This window comes from Haliotis rubra, unplaced genomic scaffold (genome assembly GCF_003918875.1).
Source record: "Haliotis rubra isolate DU_JTF1 unplaced genomic scaffold, ASM391887v1 Scf4, whole genome shotgun sequence".
Classification (NCBI taxonomy): domain Eukaryota; kingdom Metazoa; phylum Mollusca; class Gastropoda; order Lepetellida; family Haliotidae; genus Haliotis; species Haliotis rubra.
The window spans coordinates 4,835,984-4,860,133 of NW_025767079.1; the positions used below are offsets into that span (position 1 = coordinate 4,835,984).

The following is a 24,150-nucleotide window of genomic DNA, read 5'->3' on the forward strand; positions in this document are numbered from 1 at the left end:
TCAAGAAATCCTCGGTTTTCTGTTTTGCTTCCAAGTCCACTGTTGTAGTGGAGAATTGTGGCATTTCTCCAAGACAAGAGCAGATTTATTTTTGGTAACACCAACACAATATCCGTTAGACCGGAGCAGCACGTGACCTTCCAGACTGACCACGTGCCACTCCTGGTTCCCTCTCTGGCCGTTGCATTTCCGCATCACAACGTTATCTCCATATTCTGAGTCTAAACATCTTCCTCCAGTTCTAATCTCACGACGTTCTGTGAGATCCCATAGTTGACTTCCTTGCCCATGACAAGAGTACAGCAAAATATTGACGGAATCCCCATGCTTTCCGCCTCCCGAGTCGAGACAGTGGAAAGAAACCTCTACATTTCGTACTGGCCCTGTGTAAATACCGTTCCCTGGGATGAATTGATCTGGATAAACATGTGTCAAATAAAACTCAAATGGATGACATTTCAGTGAATCTCTTAGAGCTATCCTATCCGAAATGTCGCCATAATCCGCAATGCTACCGTCGTAATTGTCAGTAAAGTGTTTGTACTTGTCCAACCACACGTTGGACACACGAGCGATGTTTCTTTTGTACCTGATGTCATTTTCTTCTGATGGTCGATGAGGATGGTACATGTGCGCTACATTGGAACAGGGAATGATCTCCAGTCCACCTCCACATAGCCACGTCTTGATAGATAACTCGGTATTCTCCCCGCCCCAGATTTCCAAACCAGGATCAAACATACCAAGTTTCTTGAACCAACTTCTGCTGACGGCAATGACACATCCAACCATAGCTGGGGACCGAACTGGGTCAGTCTCCCGTTTTCTCTTCTTCCGCTCCACTTCTGACATGGAGGACCAGGTGAAGAAAAGATTGGGGAAGGTGAGAACGGGTATTCCAAGATTCTTTCGCTGTCCCCATTCGTTGATTTTGAAGCTTTCAGAATCTACTCCGTGAAGGTTAGGGGTAGTTATTATACTCTGATTTTCGGCAATCCTTGTCACCAGTGGTTCCAGCCAGCCAGGAAAACATTCACAATGTGCGTCCATGAACACTGCTACAGGAGCAGTAGACTGTTCAAATCCCATCATCCGCGCTCTTATCAAACCCTGCCTGGACTCCGCTCGCAGTAGCTGCACTTTGCTGAATCGGGAGACATACTCCTCCAACGGTTCCTTTAGAACCTCGTCTGTAGATGCATCGTCCACTAAGATGATCTCCTTGATAAGATGAGGTGGAGTGTTGTCCATGATGCTGTGGATAGTCCGTAACAGGACTGACCAGTGTTCGTTGTGGAAGATAATGATCACACTGGTTTCAGGGAGGTTGAGGTATGTGTACAACGAGTGACATCCCTTAAGACGGACATCAGGCAGAGATCTCTGAAGAGGTATGAGACTGCTGATATAACTGGAATATTCCCTCTGTTCCAAACTCCTCTGGAACTTCTTGGCTTCTTCTTTGGGAAGTTTCGTCACATTTAACATCAATCCTGTACCATTGACTCCTGGATCCATCAGTTCCATATGGGCAAACACGAGTTTCACACTGGGATCGTCGGGGTTGTGAAGACTTAACAAGGGATCTGGCAATTCCCGAGACAACTCACTGTGGTTCGTCCCTATACTGTACATTACAGCGACTATAACGCATATTAATAAACAATAAAGGATAGATCGTCGTCTTCTTGGACGTGCGCATGGTAAGGCCATGATGCACACACTTCCCAACCACTGTGATGAATGTTCAGCAAGTCACACTGTAATAATCAAAGGTATTGCGCGCAGATGAATCTACACACGTGTCACGAACAGGCTTCAGCGTGAGATATCGGAATGTAAACGGGCATGACTATCGATCTTTATCACGCTTCACAAGGGAACATAGGTATTAGAAATGCCTCATATGATGATATCTTGGTATTTCTCTCAATATGTATGATACTTATATATATTTGAACCCTCAAATACACAAATGTGATATCCTCATCTCAAACTAAAACTAGATAGTAGACTGTGTGTTATCAAACCGGATAGTGTTGGTTGTTGACCGTGGTCGTTGAGAGTGAGTGAGTGAGTGAGTGAGTGTAGTTTTACTCCGCTTCCAGCAACATTCCAGCATATATGATTGTACCCATGTGGGTACACCTCATGCACATTTTTTGGGGCTACTGCTTTGTGCACGTGCACGTTGTGTTTAGGGGTTGTGATAAAGGGAAATAGTGGTGCGTTCATAAGATGTCTGTCTTTGAAATTGTTGTTAACGCCTATACTTCTTGTCCAAATTGAAAGTTCAGGTTCCCCTACCTTTATGAAAAGTATATTAATAATAATGCTACGTTTTGCGCCTAGAATCCAACGCGATGCTGCTCTCTGGCGTTACATTATTACCCTGACGGAATTGTACTTTCAAAGCTGATACTAAGCGCTTCGCGCGACCGTATAGGTCCGTACATCCGCTTCTCAGGTACCCATTTGGAACAGCTGGGTGGACTGAATGCAATGTGGACGAAGTGTCTTGCCTAGAGACACAACACAGTATGAGACCCAGGTCACAATTTTTGGTGCCTCCACCGGGATTCGAACCCGGGCCTTTGGCGTGAGGCCAGCATGCTAACAACTAAACCACTGTGCTCCACATATATTATGGAGCAACGGACTGTAACGTCATTGATTTTCTCAATACCTCTTTATGCCTTCGTATGTCAACGTTAACATTCAACACATCTTTGCACCTATTCACGATATTTGATTGATTTCGTGTAATGGCGATGTATGTTCGTGCTTATACAAAAGGATTTGTGAATAATATTTAAATTACAAACGTTCATGCGCTGTCAATATAAGTTCAATAATCATAACAGGTGCTTAACTTCAAATAGTTGTTTCAGATTTCCATTTGTTTAACGCCACACTCAGCAAATTCCAGCTACATGGCGGTGGTCTGTGAATAATCGAGTCTGGACCACTTAATCCAAGCAGCATGAGCAATACAATGACGTGTCAATCAAGTCAGAAAGTCTGATCACCGATCTCGTTAGTCGCCTTTTATGAGAAGCATGCGTTGCTGGCGATCAATTCTATCCCGGGTCTTCACGGGCATGTGCAGAGGTAGTGTGGGAATCAGCGTTATTGGATGCAACATTTTGACCTGAAGACATTGTTTGGTATCCATTCTTAATAATCACTATCGGATTTGTTTTATATGTCATATCTGGGATGACACTGTAAATAACACAGTTGTCAGATTTCCATTTTTGTGGAAACAGCGGTAGCAAAGTGGGTAAGATCCCTGACTTTTTTGTTGTTGATTCGGTGCCCCATTCTGAGTGAGTGGATTCTGATTCCCAGAGTGAATGAGTGAGTTTAGTTTTACGCCGCACTCAGCAATATTCCAGCTATATGGCGGCGGTCTGTAAATAATCGAGTCTGGGCCAGACAATCCAGTGATTAACAGCATGAACAGCATATCCAAAAGAGTTCTAGAATCGGCATTTTACCCACAAAGTATCATCCCAGATATGACACAATACTCGTAAAAACGTTGGGGAACTTGAACTTTAATTTGGATAGGAAGTATAAGCGTCAATAAACTTTTCAAAGACAGACATCTTATGAACGCACCACCATTTCTCTTCATCACCGCCCATAAACACAACACATGAGATGCACGTGCGCAACGCAGTAGCCCCATACACGTGCACTGGGTGTCATACTTGATTTTGACGGCTTTCAAGAAGGTCGATGAATCACTGTAGACCATTGATTTTGACAATCATCTTGGATCATTTTGTTAGTGTTTGTTTGAAGCCGTTTTTTTGTTGAAAATCATACACATAAAAATTTAACGTCCTGCACAGATCATCTTTCAAGAGCGATTGCTCTGCAAACAACTATGGTCATTGACTCAATCAATTTTTCAATAGTAAATTAAACATGAATTTCCCCAACATTTTTTAAGAGTAATGTTACATCATGTTTTACTTCAGAAAACTAATCCGATACTGACTAACAGAAATGTTCTTGTAAAATCAGTTATTTCATGTCTTTAGGTGTTGTTCCTTTGGTTAGAGAAGCTTAAATGATTCTGTGAAACAACAGAACTAAAGTCATTCCAAAGTACAATGGATACCAAACTATCCCATCAGGTCAAAATGTTGCATCAAATGACGCTGCATCCCTCTCTACCTCTCCGGTGTAGCCTGTGAAGGTCCGGTTAGAATTGATCGTCAGCAACCCATGATGGTAGTAGGAGGCGACTAACGGGATCGGGTGATCAGGCTTGCTGACTTGGTTGATACGTCATCGTATTGCTCATGCTGTTGATCACGGAATTATCTGGTCAACTATTTCTAAAAGTTTCTTACCGTATAAGAATGTTACTTCAGAGGATTTAGCAGGCCCTCCTCCAAATATGAGCATTTTAGTTTTACTAATATTCACATTCAACTTCAGCGAAGTTGAGTAATCACAAAGAGCATTAAGTGAGTTTTGTCTAACATGAAATATAACTGTGTCATCAGCGTAAAGTAATACAATGAATTGTATCCACATAATTACATCGGAGTTATCTAAAAACCTTTTGATAACAAATATGGTTCCAAATCATTTAGGAATATAGAGAACAGTAGCGGAGAAAGGTTCTCTCCTTGTCATACTCCGCTGATTCATGGAGAGTAATCTACATAAATATTATGTACCTGAACTTGAGATTTTATATCCTTATACATGTTTCTTATTGAAGAAAGGATTTTACCTTTAATGTCATTTTTCTGCATTTCTGACCATAGTCCTACTTTCTAAACTGTATCAAAAGCCTTGGTGAAATCAATGAAAGCACAATACAATTTTCTTTTAGTTAACTTTAGGAACTGCGTAAGTAAACTGAGAACACATATGTTGTCGGTCGTCATGAAATGTTTACGAAATCCAACCAGAGCTGAAGATAAAATCGCGAAAGTTTGAAAGTCACGTATCAAGTTGTAAGTACCAAGTTGAAGAATTCAACAGAAACCGGTGCTAAGATATCAACCGAATCAATAATGTAATCGTTTTCTACCTGATCTACACCCGAGGCTTTATTTCTTTTCACATCCTTTATTGCTTTTGTGATTTCCTGCAGCGTTGTCATTCGATTCTTCACAGTCATATGTTTCTGAAATAGAATCAGATCTCTCGTTATCATTATTGATTACCTCTTCAGCACTATTTTGAGATTTCAATATCTGGCATTGCATCATTCAATGTTTCATCCATATTTTTTAATAAGTTCACAGGTGAGTGATTTTGTCAATTTCTCCACATGTCGTGCAAATGCTAGTTTATGTTGTCGAATGTTTCTATCCATACATTTCTTTTTTTTCTTTTGAAGTTTTACGAAACAATTGTTCAAGATATAATGTTTTTTTTAAATCGTTTTTTCTCGCTTTATTGAGCGTTTTCCGTAATATTTACGTTCATTTCCGAACCACGGTTCATGTTTACGTTTCACGCGCTTCTTATTCACGAGTTCCAAATGTTTCTCGTGCAACGTTAGTAAGCACGTCCGTGATGTTCTCAGCTTGGCTATTCACGGAACCCGGGTCACGACGACGTGTTCCAATGAACTGTTAGAAATACTTGGATTACCGCAACTTGAATCAGGAGAGTGTAAGGTTTTCAGGCTGAGAACAAGTAGCTAATGGACATCAGAAAAAAATGGTGAGAATTCTCGTATTCGTGAAAAGTTTCAAACATTTAAGTGATGCCCAAAATATAGTCTATTACACTGGTATCCTTGCAAGTTGTTTTGCCCATCAATGTTTCTCAGCCAATCCTTAAACAAAAAGGAGAAATTATTAAGAAATAAACAAACTCAAATTTCTACATGTATCTATAAATTTAGGACCACAGTTATTTACCTGATCATTAAAGTGTGTTCCACGTAGATGAGTCAAGTAATGTTTATCAAGAATAGATTCAGATTCTAACGTTTCATCAATATCTACCTTATCCTTAAACTCATCCTTCAGGAAATCATCAAAAATCTTATCACATAATGTACCTGTTCTTGCATTAAAGTCCCCTACTAAAGAGACATATGGGCTTTTAGCAAGGTAACGTAAAATTGACTGTTCAATAGCATGAAAAGTGTCTGCATTTGTGTATTCAGATCCTTCGGGTGGTATGAATACTATACCAAGGTACATATCCTGATCTAAATCAAATAATGCTTTGCCGATCTTCCATAATTGCAGGTATCATTTAATTTAGTAACAAAATCTTTATATTCTTTCCTAATGGCTACTCCAGTGCCCCCAGACCTTCTCCTGGCACCAGTCCTATGTTTGAGACATACAATATAACCATCAATCTGTAGTTCATCTTTGTTAGTCTTTGTTTGCTGAAAACCAATAATATTATTGTTAATCAGATTCAGGAATTCTTTGTAGCAAATACATTACAGGAATATTGCTAAAAGCGGCGAAATATCATACAAACTCATTCACTTGATTGTTCTGTCAGCGTGGAGAAAAAGGAAACCGTTTGACAAATATTCAAGCATACTATATGGAAAATCTAAAGTCTAGGTTATGGTTTTATTTACAAATGTTTCATTAGACAACATACAAAATACAATCAAAACACAAAGTCAACTCCAGTGACATAAAAAGGCTGTGAAATATGAAGAATCGCTTGATTCAGTAGCATCCAGTTTGTGGTGATTCTGTGTGGAAAAAAAGGTAAGAATGACAAAATATTCAAATAACAAAATATTCAACACGTTTGAACAAGCATGCAGTAAACAAACATCACAACAAACAGCAATATATTTAAGGTGAGGTGAAATTGGGTTTAACGTCGTGCTTGAGAATATTTCGCTCATATGACGACGTGCATGCGTGTGTATGTGTATGTGCGGCTGCTTGTACTAGCCCAGACTTAAGCTGGTTTTATAGTGTTAGCCCACTGAGTTACCATGCCGCAGTGAGGCATGAATACCCCACTCAGACACATTATACTGACTCCGAGCCGACCAGTCCTTGTTGTACCCATTAATGCCGAGCGCCAGGCAGGGACCAACAAGTACCATATTTTAACGTCTTTTGGTATGACGCGGCCGGGGATCGAACCCGCGACCTTCCGCTCTCCGGGCGGACGCTCTAACCACTACACCACGGGGGCGGTCCAATATATTTAAGCATCTATCAGTTATGATATACAATACGGTAACAGTCTTCCCGTTCCCCCATCCCTAATAATATATAAAAATTAATATATACTAGAATTATTAACAAAACCTAACACAACAATTACTGGTAGAGAACTCATAAAGATAACTTCAAGCCCAAAATTAATTACAATATATTGGGTCGGACCACATTGCGTTACCTCTGTTCATCAGCGGAAGAAAGAAATCGGGGAACGGAAGTAACTCTTTCCTACAATACTAATAGTTAAATACTATTCTGTACTTTCATAGACGTTGTCACTTACCTATCTGAATTCAGTGAGAACGCTTTTCGGCAGGTTGTGCTACCTTTGCCACCCTGAAGTGTTGTTCAAAGGCACGCACATCCGATTGTGATGGGAGGTATTTGAAATAGCTCCTTCCGTCCAGGTATCATACGGAATCACAAATCCTACAGTCCAATTTATCTGAGCAAAAGGGTCTCAGTTTGTGCTACGAAGGTACCACGAGGCACAGCGCAGAATGCATGCTTTCCCCGATCTTCACGCGTTGATCGCTTGCCAAGACCAAGCAGGCTGTTTTCATAACAAAGGGGTGGTATATCAAGTCTAAACTTAAGAAAGCCTTTCTTTCTCACGGGAATATTTTATATCAAAGCATACATGACGGTCCGTTTCCAGCGCAAAGTCCCAATTGCGCAGATCGATGCTCATGCTGTTGATAACTGGATTGTCTGGTCCAGACTCGATTATTTACAGACCGCCACCATATAGCTGGAACATTGCTGAGTGCGGCGTAAAACTCACTCACTCATTCCAGCGCAAAGACGAACACACTCGTTGTCAACGACACGCTCGAGCTTCAGACAGTACACGTGGTATATTCCCACCAGCAAGAAAATGCACACTCAATCAAAAAGGAATCGTTTGCCTGTATTGTGATCAATATTTACATACGAAAACAAAAAGACAAAAATGTTGTTGTTTTTTAGAGAAAAATGTAAAATCGATGGTGACCTTTGAGATTAGTTGTTGATACAAAACAGTCAAAGAAATGTCATGCCTATGCTAATGGAAAAAAGTAACTGTGCATAACATAAAATTGTATAACATAAAGTATTTTTGAAAATATATAAAAGTAACCCATAATAAACATGTAGTAAAGTACTTTGCATGACATTTGATGTCACGTATTGCGTTGGCACGTGCACTTTGTGCACAATGAACTTACTGTTTGCATGCTTTTTGACACCTGAAGTTCACACACCTGATATTGAAAATTGAAGAACGGTTGATTTTTTTTCTAGCCTCTGATTGTTGTGGAAAACACGTTAATTTCAACCTGAACCTATGGCTTACAGAAAATCAGCGTCTCCACGCCATGGGTATGCTGGAGACTGGACTGGCCGAAAATGAAGTGACCAGACATTTTGGTGTCCATCCAAACACGATCTTGTCTCTATGGAGACGTTTTCAGCATAATGGGAACACGTCACGCCAGCAAGACAACCACATTCGGTTGACCCATTTAAGGAATCGATTCCAGACTGCAGTTCCAGGACTGTACGGAACCGACTGTGAGCACAACATCCGGCCCCGACGGCCTGCTATATGTCCAATTTTGCTCCAACGTCACCGACAGGCACGTCTTGCCTCGTGCAGACAGCATTCTACGGTACAGCAGACAAGATTCGGATGGTGTTTTGTTCACTGACGAGTCGAGATTTCATCGGGACAGCTCAGATGGCAGAACATTCCGGTACTGACCTGGCCAACTGTTTCTCCGGACCTGACCCCTATCGAGCACGCTTGGGATGAAATGGATCGACGTTTACGTCAAGCCCTGAATCAGACACTGTCGTTAGCTGGATTGGAACAAGCGCTATGCGCCGTCGTTGCCAAGACTCCACTAACGCCAACGGTGGACACACACGATACTGAATTTGTGAACTGACTTCTGAAGGGCGTATCACGATGCCTTGTGTCAAATCATACAGATTTCGATATTATCCTGTCAACGTTAACCAGTGATGAAGGAAAACACCACGAATCATATGTTTGCATTAAACATTGCATAACATCAAATAATGCACAGTTACTTTATTTCAGTAGTATATTATAGTGACAATGAGCCGTATGGCTGTCGTATGAATGACAGGTTTAATGTATTGCTCTAGCTAATTCAGTGAACGAATAAGCAAATACTGTCTCAATGTCTTTCGCAAACTCCAACATTACGGCCGAACTGAACTTGATTACACTCAAAGCGACGACACACAGCGAGATGAAGATTTACATGAAATGAGAACGACTAGTTATAGGTGTAGATGACTACATGTAATGACATTCTGAACGTCTGGATGATAAATTTAAAGAATTTAGCAAGCTCTTCAACTGCTCTTGCATTATTACACTGCAACAGTTTATTTAATGCTGCAACAGATCTTACTCCAAAGGAAGCTGGGACATACACTTTTGGTTGTTTCTTCACCTTGTGTAATTCGTCGGCAGCTTCGAACATTTGACTTACAGTAAACTACGGTTATGACGAACTCAACCAAAATGACGGATATATCGAACTCGACTTTTTGCCACTTGCTGGATTTGTTAGTTAAAATGTGTAATACGAACTACGGTTATAACGAACTACGGTTATGTCGAACTACGGCCATAACGAACTACGGTTATAACGAACTACAGTTATATGAACTACGGTTATAACGACTACGGTGATAACGAACTACGGTGATAACGAACTGTGGTTATAACGAACTGCGGTTATAACGAACTAGTTGTAACGAACTACAGTTATAACGACTACGGTGATAACGAACTACGGTGATAACGAACTACGGTTAACCAGCTAGAATTGTTGATCCCTTTGAGTTCGTCACAACCGTATTGTGGAGTGTATTTCCTGTCATTTCCACTCTCAATTTCTAACCGGTGGTAACTAGTCCTAAAATACAGTAAATATATCAACAGATGAGTTCGTGTAAATTTAAATAGTTTTCATGCTCAAATTAGCAACTTTATTAAAATTTAGAATTGGAGGACAGTTCGACATCTGCGTACTTTTTCTGTTAGAATTGGTCGTCGAGGCAAGGACTGGTCAAGCAAGATATTATTGTGACCAGTTTGGATGGATACTTCGGGCTTGAGAATAATCCAGGCAGGCATAGGTTTATTGGATGTTTTAACCTGGGACAATTCGCAGGTACGTCTTTGTTTTTGGGGGCGGTGGGGTAGCCTAGTGGTTAAAGCGTTTGCTCGTCACGCCGAAGACCCGGGTTTGATTCCCACATGGGAACAATGTGTGAAGCCCGTTTCTGGTGTCCCCACGCTGTGATATTGCTAGAATATTGCTAAACGTGGCGTACAACTAAACTCACCCACTCACACTTTGTTTTCATTTTTTTTTCTCTCTATCGTTGTACGCCGCACTTAGTATTCAACGCCATGGGTTCGATCTGTTTAAGGCCGGGCGGGACAACTTAGGAGTCCTAACTTGACACACCGAAGGAAGCAAGCCACAATGACATATTTTATATCACTAGAGGTGAGGTGAAATTGGGTTTAACGTCGTGCTTGAGAATATTTCGCTCGTATGACGACGTGCATGCGTGTGTATGTGTATGTGCGGCTGCTTGTCCTAGCCCAGACTGAAGCTGGTTTTATAGTGCTAGCCCACAGAGATACCATGCCGCAGTGAAGCATGAATATCCCACTCACACACATTATACTGACTCCGAGCCGACCAGTCCTTGTTGTACCCATTAATGCCGAGCGCCAGGCAGGGACCAACAAGTACCATATTTTAACGTCAATTGATATGACGCGGTCGGGGATCGAACCGGCGACCTTCCGCTCTCCGGGCGGACGTTGTACCCACTACACCACGGAGGCGGTCTTATATCACTGGATAGATCTCGAGGAGATGAACTCAAACGATCATGTGCCAGTGTGTTCACGTGTTCATAAGCTCACAGGCTAGCTCTGAAAATGCATTTCTGCAGAAATTTTACGCCCCTTTAAGCAATATTCCAGCAACATCACGGCGGGGGACACCAGAAATGGGCTTTACACATTGTACCCATGTGGAGAATCGAACCCGGGCCTTCGGCGTGACGAGCAAACGCTTTAACCACTAGGCTACCCAACCGCCCTGATATGTACTTTGAATTCAGCAGTACATTCTACATGAATAGGAACAAATCATATGGATATCGAACAGAAATGCAGGTGTTTCCTATATGAATTACAACCAATGTATATGTTGTATTCCGAAAGCAATACCGTAGCCACAGCATAGATATTGACCAGTTTGCATATACATGCAGAGCTCCAGATAAGATTTAGCTCATGTCGGTGCTATACCCACTGTATTTTTTTGGAGTAGGTATTATGAATGTTGAGTGGGTATTTCATTTTCAGTTACCCACTGCTTTCAAATATGTGCGTATTTCAGTCATTTTACTCACCTAAGTATTATGTCATTGAGTAAGTTTACTATGCAGGTATGTTCTGCCTTACGTCATATCTAATCAAAACCAACTTAAATATAATGGAAATGATTTCATAAAAAATCACTCATCTTATACTGACAGTATAAGACTTGTCCTATACTAACAGCACAACTTGATAGCAATCGATGTCTTTTTCATAATGCAAGCTATTTTTATAAATATATTCCGCACGCATTTGTTTTAAACTTTTTGCGTATCTAACATTTTAAATGCGTAACTGGTACGCAACAATTACTTTTCAATGCGTAACTGGAAATTTTCTATGCGTATTTTAACCGGATAATACGCAGCTTATCTGGGCCTCTGTACATGTATATCCGATTGCAATTTAGCGCCTGCAGTATGAATAGAAACCAATATACATGCACATCTATTGCATGAACAAGAACCCGTGTGTGTATGAAAGCAAAGTAAAAGCAACCTTTATTACTGGAACGAATGTACACACCAATCCAATGTGCGCAAGCGAAATCAACTCGCTAGGTAGAGATACACTGGGGAAATAATGCTAAGCATGATAAAAAACCTGTACTTGCCTCTGCTTTTCTGCCCTCTGAGATACATCATTGTCAAAAGTGATAGGAAAATATGGTCATGAAATCTTAGGTTTCCTGTTTTGCTTTCAAGTCCACTGCTGTAGTGAAGAACTGTGGCATTTCTCCAAGACAAGAGCAGATTTATCTTTGGTAACACCAACACAATTTCCGTGAGACCGGAGCAGCACGTGACCCTCCAGACTGACCACTTCCCACTCCTGGTTCCCTCTCTGACCGTGACAGTTCCGCATCACAACGTTATCTCCATATCCTGAATCTAAACATTGTCCTCCAGCTCTAATCTCATGATGCTCTGTAAAATCCCATAGTTGATTCCCTTGCCCATGACAAGAGTACAACAAAACATTGACTGAATCCCCATTCTTTCCGCCTCCTGAGTCGAGACAGTGGAAAGAAACCTCTACATTTCGTACTGGCCCTGTGTAAATACCGTTCCCTGGGATGAATTGATCTGGATAAACATGTGTCAAATAAAACTCAAATGGATGACATTTCAGTGAATCTCTTAGACCTATCCTATCCGAAATGTCACCATAATCCGCAATGCTACCGTCGTAATTGTCAGTGTAATGTTTGTACTTGTCCAACCACACGTTGGACACACGAGCGATGTTTCTTTTGTACCTGATGTCACTTTCTTCTGATGATCGATGACGATGGTACATGTGCGCTACATTGGAACAGGGAATGATCTCCAGTCCACCTCCACATAGCCACGTCTTCAGGATAACTCGGTATTCTCCCCGCCCCAGATTTCCAAACCAGGATCAAACATACCAAGTTTCTTGAACCAACTCCTGCTGACGGCAATGACACATCCAACCATGGCTGGAGACCGAACTGGGTCAGTCTCCCGTTTTCTCTTCTTCCACTTCTGACATGGAGGACCAGGTGAAGAAAAGATTGGGGAAGGTGAGAATGGGTTTTGCAATATTCTTTCGCTGTCCCCATTTGTGGATTTTGAAGCTTTCAGAATCTAACCAGTGAAGGTTAGGGGTAGTTATTATACTCTGATTTTCGGCGATCCTTGTCACCAATGGTTCCAGCCATCCAGGAAAACATTCACAATGTGCGTCCATGAACACTGCTACAGGAGCAGTAGTCTGTTCAAAACCCATCATTCGTGCTCTTATCAAACCCTGCCTGGACTTAGCTCGCAGTAGCTGCACTTTGCTGAATCGGGGGACATACTCCTCCAACGGTGCTCGTTGTGGAAGATAATGATCACACTGGTTTCAGGGAGGTTGAGGTCTGTGTACAGCGAGTGACATCCTTTAAGACGGATATCAGGCAGAGATCTCTGGAGAGGTATGAGACTGCTGGTATAACTGGAATACTCCCTCTGCTCCAAGCTCCTCCGGAACTTCTCAGCCTCTCCTTTGGGAAGTTTCGTCACATTTAACACCAATCCTGTACCATTGACTCCTGGATCCGTCAGATTCATTTGGGCAAACACGAGTTTCACATTGGGATCGTCGGGGTTGTGAAGACGTAACAAGGGATCTGGCAATTCCCGAGACAACTCACTGTGGTTCGTCCCTATACTGTACATTACAGCGACTATAACGCATATTAATAAACAAGAAATGATAGTTCGTCGTCTTCTTGGACGTGCGCATGGTAAGGCCATGATGCACACACTTCCCAACCACTGTTACACTGTAATTATCAAAGGTATTGCGTTGAATCTACACGTGTCACGAACAGCCTTCGGCCTCATGTAAACGGAGATGAAATGTAAACGGGCATGACTATTGATCTTTATCATGCTGCACAGTGGAACAATATTTATAAGTATTAGAAATACACCTAACAAATAATGACAACATAATATATCTTGGTATTTCTCTCAATATGTATTGAGGAAGCACCAAAGTTGTTCAGGTGATCAGTTATGCTTGCCATGTAATGTGACTGTTGCATGTCCCAACGGTGGGGTGGGGTAAGCTCGACAGAGAATCCATTGATAATGTTTTTTATTTGAATCCTCGAATACACAAATGTGATATCCTCATGTCATGAGAATCGGGTGTCTGCAAAGTGCTAAATGAAATTTGAAGCACTCTCTCCAAATTCACACTTATCATTAAGTTCCGGATTTAAGAGATCTTCAAAATATGTCAGCAAAAAACATCAGACGAAATTGTTGAGATCTTAGATTTTGTACCAAGAGCATATTTCAATTTTGTCCAAAATAATTTACAATGAGTTCCATTTCCTGCTTCAGAGATGTAACGTGCTACCTTTTTATCAAAATTAATTTTCTTGATTTTACAACACTTCTTCAAATTTGATTTAGCTTCAACGTATATAAGTCAATTTTCGTCACATGCAAAGTTCCTCATTTGGTGTAATGCTCTGCTTTTCCGTGTCTTTAGATTTTCACATTCTTGGTCTTGGCTGGTTGTTGATCACGGTACTTCTGTTTACCAAAAGATATTTTCCCCACATTGAGATGCACAAAATAAGATCATATCATTTAGTTTTGAAGCTGCTAGGTTGATGTCTATATCTAAAGTTGTCATAAATTCGTTTACAATGGTATGAAAAGTATCTTGTGCTCTAAAACTGCTTTATCATTCAAAATTGTAATCCTTGGTATATGGTTAAGTTCAGTGGTTATTGTCAACAGTTCCTGGTTATCTTCATCAAACAAGTTATAAAAGGAACACGCAATAGGCATACGGTCAGACAGTGTGTTTGGGTATACGATTAACTTTATTATTGTGTGAAATAATTTGCTGGACACTAGGAAATAGTCAATCACACTTGCACCTTGTTGTGCAATAAAGGTAAAGTTATTCGGATTATCTACCGGGGTTCTCCCATTGACGATGTGTACATCAAGATGTTTACTTAAGTCGAGTAGCTGTCTTCCATATCTATTTGTTTCACTGTCACAATTGACCCGTACAACATCAAAACTATCCTCACTATATATAATCAAGACCATTGCACTGACATTATTTTCAAATATAAAATGTATAATTACGTCATATGTCAAGAGATTGTAAATAATCAGAATAAATAGCCTTGGTTAATATTATGGAGCAACAGCATGTGACGTAATTGATTTTCACAAGACCTCTTTGTACCTTCGTATGCAAACAATAACACTCATCACAGTTTTGCATCTATGCACGATTTGTTATTGATATCGTAGAAGGGGGATGCCTGTTCGTGCTTATGCAAAAGGATTTGTGAATAATATTTGTATTACAAACATTTAATTTTGTAAAGAATAACGCAATGTCTGCCACGAGCTGTCAATAAAACATCAATAATCATAACAGGTGCTTAACTTTAGGTAAAGTGTGATCCAAGATGATTGTCAACATTCATGGTCTACAGTGATTTGTCGACCTTCTTGAAAGCCGTGAAAATCAAGAATGACACCCAGTGCACTTGTGTGGGACTGCTGTGTTGTGCACGTGCACCCCATTGATGTTTATGGGCGGTGATAAAGAGAAATGGTGGTGCGTTCATAAGATGCCTGTCTTTGAAAAGTTTATTGACGCTTATACTTCCTATCCAAATTGAAGTTCAAGTTACCGTACTTTTTTTAAGAGAATTGTGTAATATCTGGGATGACACTTTGTAGGTGAAGTGCCGATTCTAGTACTCTTTTGGGTTGAGTCGTATCCTGAATCATGTCATCGGTTCCCAATTGTGCAGATCGATGCTCATGCTGTTGATCACTGGATTGTCTGGCCCAGACCCGACCCATGCTTTTCTTAAGAGGCGACTAACGAGATCGGGTGATCAGACTTTGATTGACACGTCATTGTGTTGCTCAAGCTGCTAATCACTGGATTATCTGGTCCAGACTCGATTATTTACAGACCACCGCCATGTAGCTGGAATTTGCTGAGTGTGGCATTAAACAACCAAACGAAATAACAAAGTGAATTTTGAGGGTAAAAATAAACCGCGAAACCGAACCAATTTGTTCCTTTTCGTTTGAAGCGTGCATGAAAACAGGTATACTCTCGAATCTTGAGAAAACGAAACTTTTCATGAAGGCTGTTTTACGCGAATAAAATATTCAAATATTTGTGTTATGGGAAATATATTCTGCTTCACAAACTTTGGTGACAGCTGCACGGGAGGACGTGGAACATGAATTTGTATTTGATTCAGTATACTCTGATTTCCTCATGCATGAATATGTCACCAATACTCTAATATGTGTGCAATGGTAAACAAAGATTGGGCCACTTACATCAATGACAGCTGCGCAGGAGCATGTGGCGCTTGAATATGTCTTTCTTACAGTAAACACTGAATTTCTCAGTACAAAGATGTCCATTATGCGGAAGAGGGTTTCAGCGCTATTTTTCCTGTTAATTTTGACGCTCATCTATAACTATATCTGGGTTGCTAGAACAGTTTTTCAACGAATTTCCTTTGTAAGTAAATCTATCAAAATCTATGACCGTTTTGATTTCCCTGATATTCCAAATATTACACTTGTGGAATCTGTGTTGGGATTACAAAATCCTGGAGTCAACGGCAGTGCGTTGGTAGTGGATGTGGAGAAGTTGCCCAAAGAAGAAGCTGAGAGGTTCCGAAGGAGTAGTAAAGAGAGGGAGTATTCCAGTTATACTAGCAGTCTCATACCTCTCCAGAGATCTCTGCCTGATATCCGTCTTAAAGGATGTCACACGTTGTACACAGACTTCAACCTCCCTGAAACAGGTGTGATCATCATCTTTCACAACGAGCACTGGTCAGTCCTGTTACGGACTATCCACAGCATCATGGACAACACTCCACCTCATCTCATCAAAGAGATCATCTTAGTGGACGATGCATCTACAGACGAGGTTCTGAAGGAACCGTTGGAAAAGTATGTCTCCAGATTCAGGAAAGTGCAGATACTGCGAGTGGAGTCCAGGGAGGGTTTGATAAGAGCGCGGATGATGGGCTTTGAACAGTCTACTGCTCCTGTAGCAGTGTTCATGGACGCACATTGTGAATGTTTTCCTGGCTGGCTGGAACCACTGGTGACAAGGATCGCCGAAAATGATACTATAATCACCACTCCTTTGATACACGGTGTTAACCCATGGGACTTCGGAATTGACCTGACAAAGGATATCCAGTTGCAGTGGGTGTCTTTCCCTGAACTACGATTTGCTTGGATGAGGGTTCCACAGCGAGAAAAATTAAGACGAAAACGACCAACAGACACCTACCGTTCTCCTGCAATGGTAGGATGCGTATTTGCTGTCAGTCAACGATGGTTTCGGAAACTGGGACAGTTTGACCCCGGCTTGGAGGTGTGGGGTGCAGAGAACACAGAACTCTCCCTCAAAACCTGGATGTGTGGGGGAGGGCTGGAGTTAGTCCCCTGCTCCAATGTTGGCCATATGTTCCATCCTCATAAACATTACGACACCAATCCGCCTTTCTTCAGTCGAAACATTGCCAGAATCGCCAACGTCTGGATGGACAGCTACAACATCTTCGCCCGTAACCACGATGGCACTTTGGCTGATATCGGCGACGTCTCTAACAGGGTTAAGCTAAGACAGGATCTGCACTGCCATTCGTTTGAATGGTACCTTGCCAACGTCAGCCCGGAGTCTTACATTGTTGGAGATGGGATTTATACTGGCGAGATGCGGAATGTTGGCTTGAGAACGTTTTGCATTGATGACGCTTACGGGAGCAAGAGGTTGGAATCACCCATTGCTTTGCTTTCGTGCCACGGAAAGCTTGGGAACCAGCTATGGGACTACACGGAACTCAGGGAAATCAAGAACTACATGTTTTGTTTCCAGGAAGCTACGAGACCTGTTGCCATAGCAATATGTGACGAAGATCAGATGAGTCAAAAGTGGCGTTATGATCCATCTGCTGATGGACACGGTCCAGTTGTGTCCGCCAGTGGCCTCTGTCTAAGTGTGGACACCACCCAAATGATTCTTATCACCGAGACCTGTAACAACACCGACATCCAGTTGTGGCAGTGGGGAAAGAGGCGGGAGCCGCGAACATGGAAACTGGAGTGAGCTGACTGAATTCAGAGGATCTAACGCTTTGTAGGGTCATGATTCATGAACCGATTAAGAGCAAGGTGATTCAGGATTTATTTAGTCAGGAATGTTGGCAGATGCATCAGCAGCCCACACCCGGAAATGTATGAAATTGCCGATTAAGAATGAAACAATAGGGCAACACAACCAGTCAGTCAGGTCCTTACCTGTATGTTTAATGACCAGAGGTCACTGCTTAAAAGGCTGTGTTAGAGAATGGGAGTTACGATCATCTTAACCCTAAGACCTCTTTGTGCAGGAGGACCATGACATGTAACGAATGTGAGTACCAATGTAAGTGCTGAATTCCATTTTTTTAATGCGAGGTACAGAAAACTCATTTTGTATATCTTAATGTATAACGGCTGTGTTCCAAGTTCGCCATATACCATAAAACACTGCATAGAGTTTCTTAAACCTGCAGCAAGTTTAAGAAATTTTAGGTGAAATCGTTCAATTATGTCAAGATTTTCAAAACCCCATACCTCTGAGCTATCTGTTAGGATAGGAACAACCAAAGTACCACATAGTATCTAAAGGTAGATTTAAGTTTCGACCTTTATAAGTAATGCATACATTGCCTTTAGTGCATTATCACAAAATGTTTTAATTCCGCTTTTAAATCGTCTATTTCTATGCATATTAATCCCAAGATATGTATATGTAGCAACTATTTCTAAACATTTCTTACCATAAAGAATGTTACTTTAGAGGATTCTGCAGGTCCTCCTCCCTATATGAGTATTTTAGTTTTACTAATAATCACATTCAACTTTATCGAAGTTGAGTAATCACAAAAAGCAAAAGTATTCTGGTGCTGACTTTGGATTCTTGTATGAGATGAAGTGATTCTTTCTTGTTTTTGACAAAAGATGCACTAATTCCAATCAGTCGCATATGTTTTGCTTCGAAGAACATCACTTCATGAGGTTCCAGACGAACCTCTGCTGTTTGTTTTTCTCAATGCAGCATTGTCTAGTCTTTCAACTTTAAATTTACTCATTTAACTAGATCGACAGTCCTTATGTCATAACATTGGCTGAGGCGAGTCCTATTGGAGTATTTCAGTGAGTCGAACAGTTACTTCTATGAAATTGTCCTATCGGAATTTAGAACGAAGTTTTCTAATAGTATTGACTGACCGAAGACCATCACTGCTGACTGTCATGAGCTTTTGCTTGTTCTCTTTCTGGCATACAATGCATAATTGTGTTTCCAGTGAAATTGGTCTATTTCGAGTTTGGTTTGTGCTTTCGGTCATGTTTTCAGCCACTGGTAGATCAATTCAGACCTGCAATACAAAAGTATTTTTCAAGATCGTTTGCAAAGTTATCATATACCAAGTTGTGAAAACCAAATATTCCAGGACAGACTATCACTACTGAGGATATATCTATGTGCAGTGACAAACAAACCTCCACACATTTTGTTCATCATTGCAGGACATATCAAATTAACCTTCTTATGGATGATATTATAAGTTGAACGACAAATTTATTGTTTAAAAAATGACAATTGTTTGCAAAAGATGTACAACTTAAGAATTTTCTACAGTTTTAATCATGAAATTGAGTAATGCATTGCATTCTCCTATATGTGAAAACGTAAGAAAGCATACGTCTTTCAACTTTCTACCTTGATAAATGAAAGAGATATATTAGTTTTCATGTTTCAATCTGGCATTGGCGGCCATCTTGGATTTCTGCATTTTGAAGCACTGGGGGCATATTTGAGCTTAGCATACATCATATTTGGATTCATCACCCCTCAATACCCAAAAAAGCATGTATGCCAAAAATTAACACGATTTGCCTTCAGGGTTAACAGTTTGAGTAATTTGTCCTAGTCTAATATTTATATCGGAGTTATCTAGGCACTTGATATCGACACTTACCCCTGCCCAACCTTTTGATAACAAATGTGGTTCCAAATCATTTAGGAATATAGAGAACCGTAGCGGAACAAGGTCCTCTCCTTGTCTTTCTCCGGTGAGGCATGGGTAGCAATCTGAATAAATATTATTTACCTGAACTTGAGATTTTACATCCTTATACATGTTTATTAAGGATTTTATCTTAATGTCATTTTTCTGCATTTCTGACCATGGTCCTACTCTCTAAACAGTATCAAAAGCCTTGGTGAAATCAATGAAAGCACAATTACAATTTTCTTTTCGATAACTTTAGGAACTGCATAAGTAAACTGAGGACACATATGTTGTTGGTCGTACTGAAATGTTTACGAAATCCAGCCTGAGCGGAGGATAAAATCGCGTTTTATCATAAAAGTTTGAAAGTCGCGTATCAAGTATTCGTGTGAACAGTTTCCTAAGCAGCTTAAAATGGTCTATGATTGCATGTATCTTTAGTGTCACCTGATATAGATCAAGGCTTTATGATGCCATTAAGCCACTATTCGGGCAAAGGCCTTGTTGTAGGTACCCAGTTGAAGAATTCAATATAAACCGGTGCTAAGATACCAACCGAATTAATAATGTAATCGTTTTCTACCTGATCTACACCCGAGGCTTTGTTTCTTTTCAAATCCTTGATTGCTTTTGTGATTTCCTGTAGCGTTGTCATTCAATTCTTCACAGTCAAATCAGTTTTATCAGGGCTCTCATTATCATTACTGATTACTTCTTCAGCACTATTTTGAGTTTTAAAATGATTGAAAAATGTATCAATATCCGGCATTGCATCATTCAATGTTTGTTCCATAGTCTTATTAAGAAACTTCTAGAATTCAAGAGGCGAGGGTTTTTGTGAATTTCTCAACATGCGGTGCAACTGCTGTTTGTTGTCGAAAATAATCAAACTCAAATTTCTACATATATCTATCAATTTAGTACGATAGTTATATACCTTATCATTAACTTGTGTTCCACATACACGAGGCAAATAATGTTTATCAAAAATAGATTCAGGTTCTAACGTTTCATTGTAGTTAAAATGGATAGAATTATCATTAAAACGCCCGCATGTTATCAGAAATGAGCAGGCCACTGTAACTTGATAGTACCCCCAAATTCAGGACGTTGGGAAAGTATCTCCGTTGAAAATAGAGAGTGTTTATATAAGGGGTGTGACGATTCATCGATACGCATCGATGCATCGATTCATGGGCCGCAAATACTGTTAATCGATACAAAGTTTTACATTGTCGTATATCCCGATACGATACTTCAAATGGGCCACGATACCTCGATGTTTAACTTTGAATGTTGCCGAATCGCGATATCTGTCAAGAAAGACTTACTTTTGTTTGATGATTAAAATATATGCATATTTATTTTCCCTTCATAAGTTTCTCGGAAATTCTTGCGTCAGGAACTGAGTCAAACATAACGCTCGCATTTTATTAACATTCACAAAGTCCGTGTATAAAGTTTAAAGCGGAATTTGACAATATGCTTTAAAATGGTTTTGTTTTGATCTTCAGGTGTTTTATAGTTGGTGTTACAATTAAAGATTTTAGTATCATGATACGTATCGTATCGCCACGCTTGTATCGGGATTCGTATCGTATCTCAGCTTAAGTTCACAATACTTTGGCAATAATATCGTCGTGACTAAACTTTAGTATCGTGATGTATCGTATCGCAGGTTGTATGCCAATACCAGCACTAGTTTATATTGTGATTTATTCAATACGATTGCTTGAGGATGAAGAACATTTTCTTTTAATTTGTCCATTGTCCAGAAATGAATACATACATATTGCAAAATATTACTATAATGTTACTAATATCATGTCAATTTGTAACAAGCAGCACGCTTGGAAGTTAGGAGCTTTTATACTTTACAGTTTTAAATTAAGACAAAACTGGATTGAAAACAATTGTAAATGATTTAAATGTATCATGTAAGCATATTTAAACGTTGTTGGCAAAACAATCAAATATTGTAATATGTCATAATTTATATAACAAGGTACTCTGTCAAGTATATTAAAGGACTATGTATGTGAATTATGGGCGTGAATTACCTACATTTCTGAAATACAATCAATCAATAATGCCCTCAAATTGCTTGACGACGGGCCATTATCACGCCCGTTGTTAGGTGACGTCATAAGGAGCTCAGCTCTTGATTTTCGATCAGTACGGCTCGTTTGAATTTGAGGTCAATATTGACGATATTTCTGACTCACATTCGTTCCATGTACCTGTGCTATTATGCATTTAATTTTAAATTACAACATGCAGCAATGAAAACATAGACTGGAACTCTAACGTTGTTGAGCATTGAATGACGTCATCTGTTTTGTTCTATGACGTTTCCACATTTGTAAAAGTGGGTCAGTGACCTCCGTCGTTTGTTGTGAGCAGTAAATGCTTCAAAACCGATACCGTTGTTTGTTTTTATTTAATCAAAAATTCTATCCATTTTAGCTATAATAACGGTACGGTATTTTTCAGGGCATTATCATTTGCAGAAGCCCTTGGTCTTTTCAACTGCGTTGCTTCGTTGGGCACTTAATGAAGACCTCGAAGATCCTGGTTAGAATTGATCTTCAGTGACCCATGCTTGTCGTAAGAGGCGACTAACGGGATCGGGTGGTCAGGCTCGCTGACTTGGTTGACACTTGTCATCGTATCCCAATTGCATAGATCGATGCTCATGTTGTTGATCACTGGATTGTCTGGTCCAGACTTGATTATTTACAGACCACCGCCATATAGCTGGAATATTGCTGAGTGCGGCGTAAAACAACCAACCAACACCACTTTAGCAACAACATTGAGAGGGAATGAACTCTGTTCATTGTGCCAAGGAGTAGACTGAAGCCGGTACTGGAATGCTTTAACCACTGGGCTACCAAACTGCTCCGCTCATATTTCGAGTGATTAAAAGCGTAAACTAAACTTACTCACTCACTCTCTCAGTAAATGATATTTACCAGTAGTAGCTGGAACAGATACAAATACGGACGACAGAGTGAGTGAGTTTAGATTTACGCCACGCAATATTCCAGCAATATCACGGCGGGGAACACCAGAAATGGGCTTCACACATTCTTCCCATGTCGAAAATCGAACCCGGATCTTCGGCGTAACGAGCGAACGCTTTAACCACGAGGCTACCCCCCCGGCCTCAGCAGCTACATGAATGACATGATAAAGAAGTAGGTGTTTCTTTGTTGCTTGGCCTCTGACAAACCTGTTCCTAACATGTGACGTAAAGAACTCCCCATTATAAAACCGTGAACATTCTCAAATGTATTACCTGTATTTGAACTCAAGATACCATGCCGTTTGTATATATTTCACAGACATGTGAGACCTGTTCTGTGTGTGACTTAATGGAATATCTTCAATTCCGACAACAGGAAAGGCGTTTTAACGAGGAAACTATTGCACAGCAGGCAATAAATATATGATGAATCCATCAAGATAGCATCTATAGATGCCCCGGAGAGACTAATGAGCTCATTAGGCTTCAGTCTCCATGAATCATCGAATTCCAGCAGGGCGTATCACTATATTTCCACTCCTCCAATTGTCATGAATGTATGCCACGTCTGTCAAAAAACTGTAAATTGTGAAATCTAATTTATTGATGAACACAATTTCCTAGACACTCGTAAATCAATTCAAGTGACTTCAGAGAATACATAATTATTTTCAAATGTTTGAAGGACGGAAAACATTATTGATTTCGTGATTGTATTATGCAAAGTTGCAATGATTGCAAATACTATTGTGTCATTGTATTCCTAACATACACGTACATGCAGATCCTTCGCTAATGGAAAATAATTACAATGTATATCCAACAGCAATACAGCAGGTTCTACAACTGAGAACCAATGTACTCCGCTAGCAATACAGCAGTAACAGCATGAATATGTACG

General features: G+C 40.3%; 3 protein-coding genes across 3 annotated transcripts; 1 reads left to right on the forward strand and 2 right to left on the reverse strand.

The window, feature by feature from the left end:
* LOC124287124 (polypeptide N-acetylgalactosaminyltransferase 5-like) lies at positions 1-1,527 on the reverse strand. The gene has a single exon (XM_046723607.1). The coding sequence runs from the start codon at positions 1,525-1,527 to the stop codon at positions 1-3; it is 1,527 nt and encodes a 508-aa protein (XP_046579563.1).
* A 10,569-nt stretch (positions 1,528-12,096) lies between these two features.
* LOC124287125 (polypeptide N-acetylgalactosaminyltransferase 5-like) lies at positions 12,097-13,697 on the reverse strand. Its single transcript, XM_046723608.1, is given in 4 exon segments — positions 12,097-12,980; positions 12,983-13,153; positions 13,197-13,426; positions 13,513-13,697. Coding segments are annotated over 4 exon segments (1,248 nt in total). The 3' UTR covers positions 12,097-12,318.
* A 2,857-nt stretch (positions 13,698-16,554) lies between these two features.
* LOC124287126 (polypeptide N-acetylgalactosaminyltransferase 5-like) lies at positions 16,555-18,270 on the forward strand. Its single transcript, XM_046723609.1, has one exon. It carries the CDS (start codon positions 16,555-16,557, stop codon positions 18,268-18,270), a length of 1,716 nt encoding a protein of 571 aa, XP_046579565.1.
* The last annotated feature ends 5,880 nt before the right edge of the window (positions 18,271-24,150 follow it).

What these genes read in the sequence shown, in the direction of transcription:
- LOC124287124 (XM_046723607.1), bottom strand. Translation starts at nt 1,527, where the DNA reads ATGGAACTGATGGATCCAGGAGTCAATGGTACAGGATTGATGTTAAAT.
- LOC124287126 (XM_046723609.1), top strand. Translation starts at nt 16,555, where the DNA reads ATGTCCATTATGCGGAAGAGGGTTTCAGCGCTATTTTTCCTGTTAATT.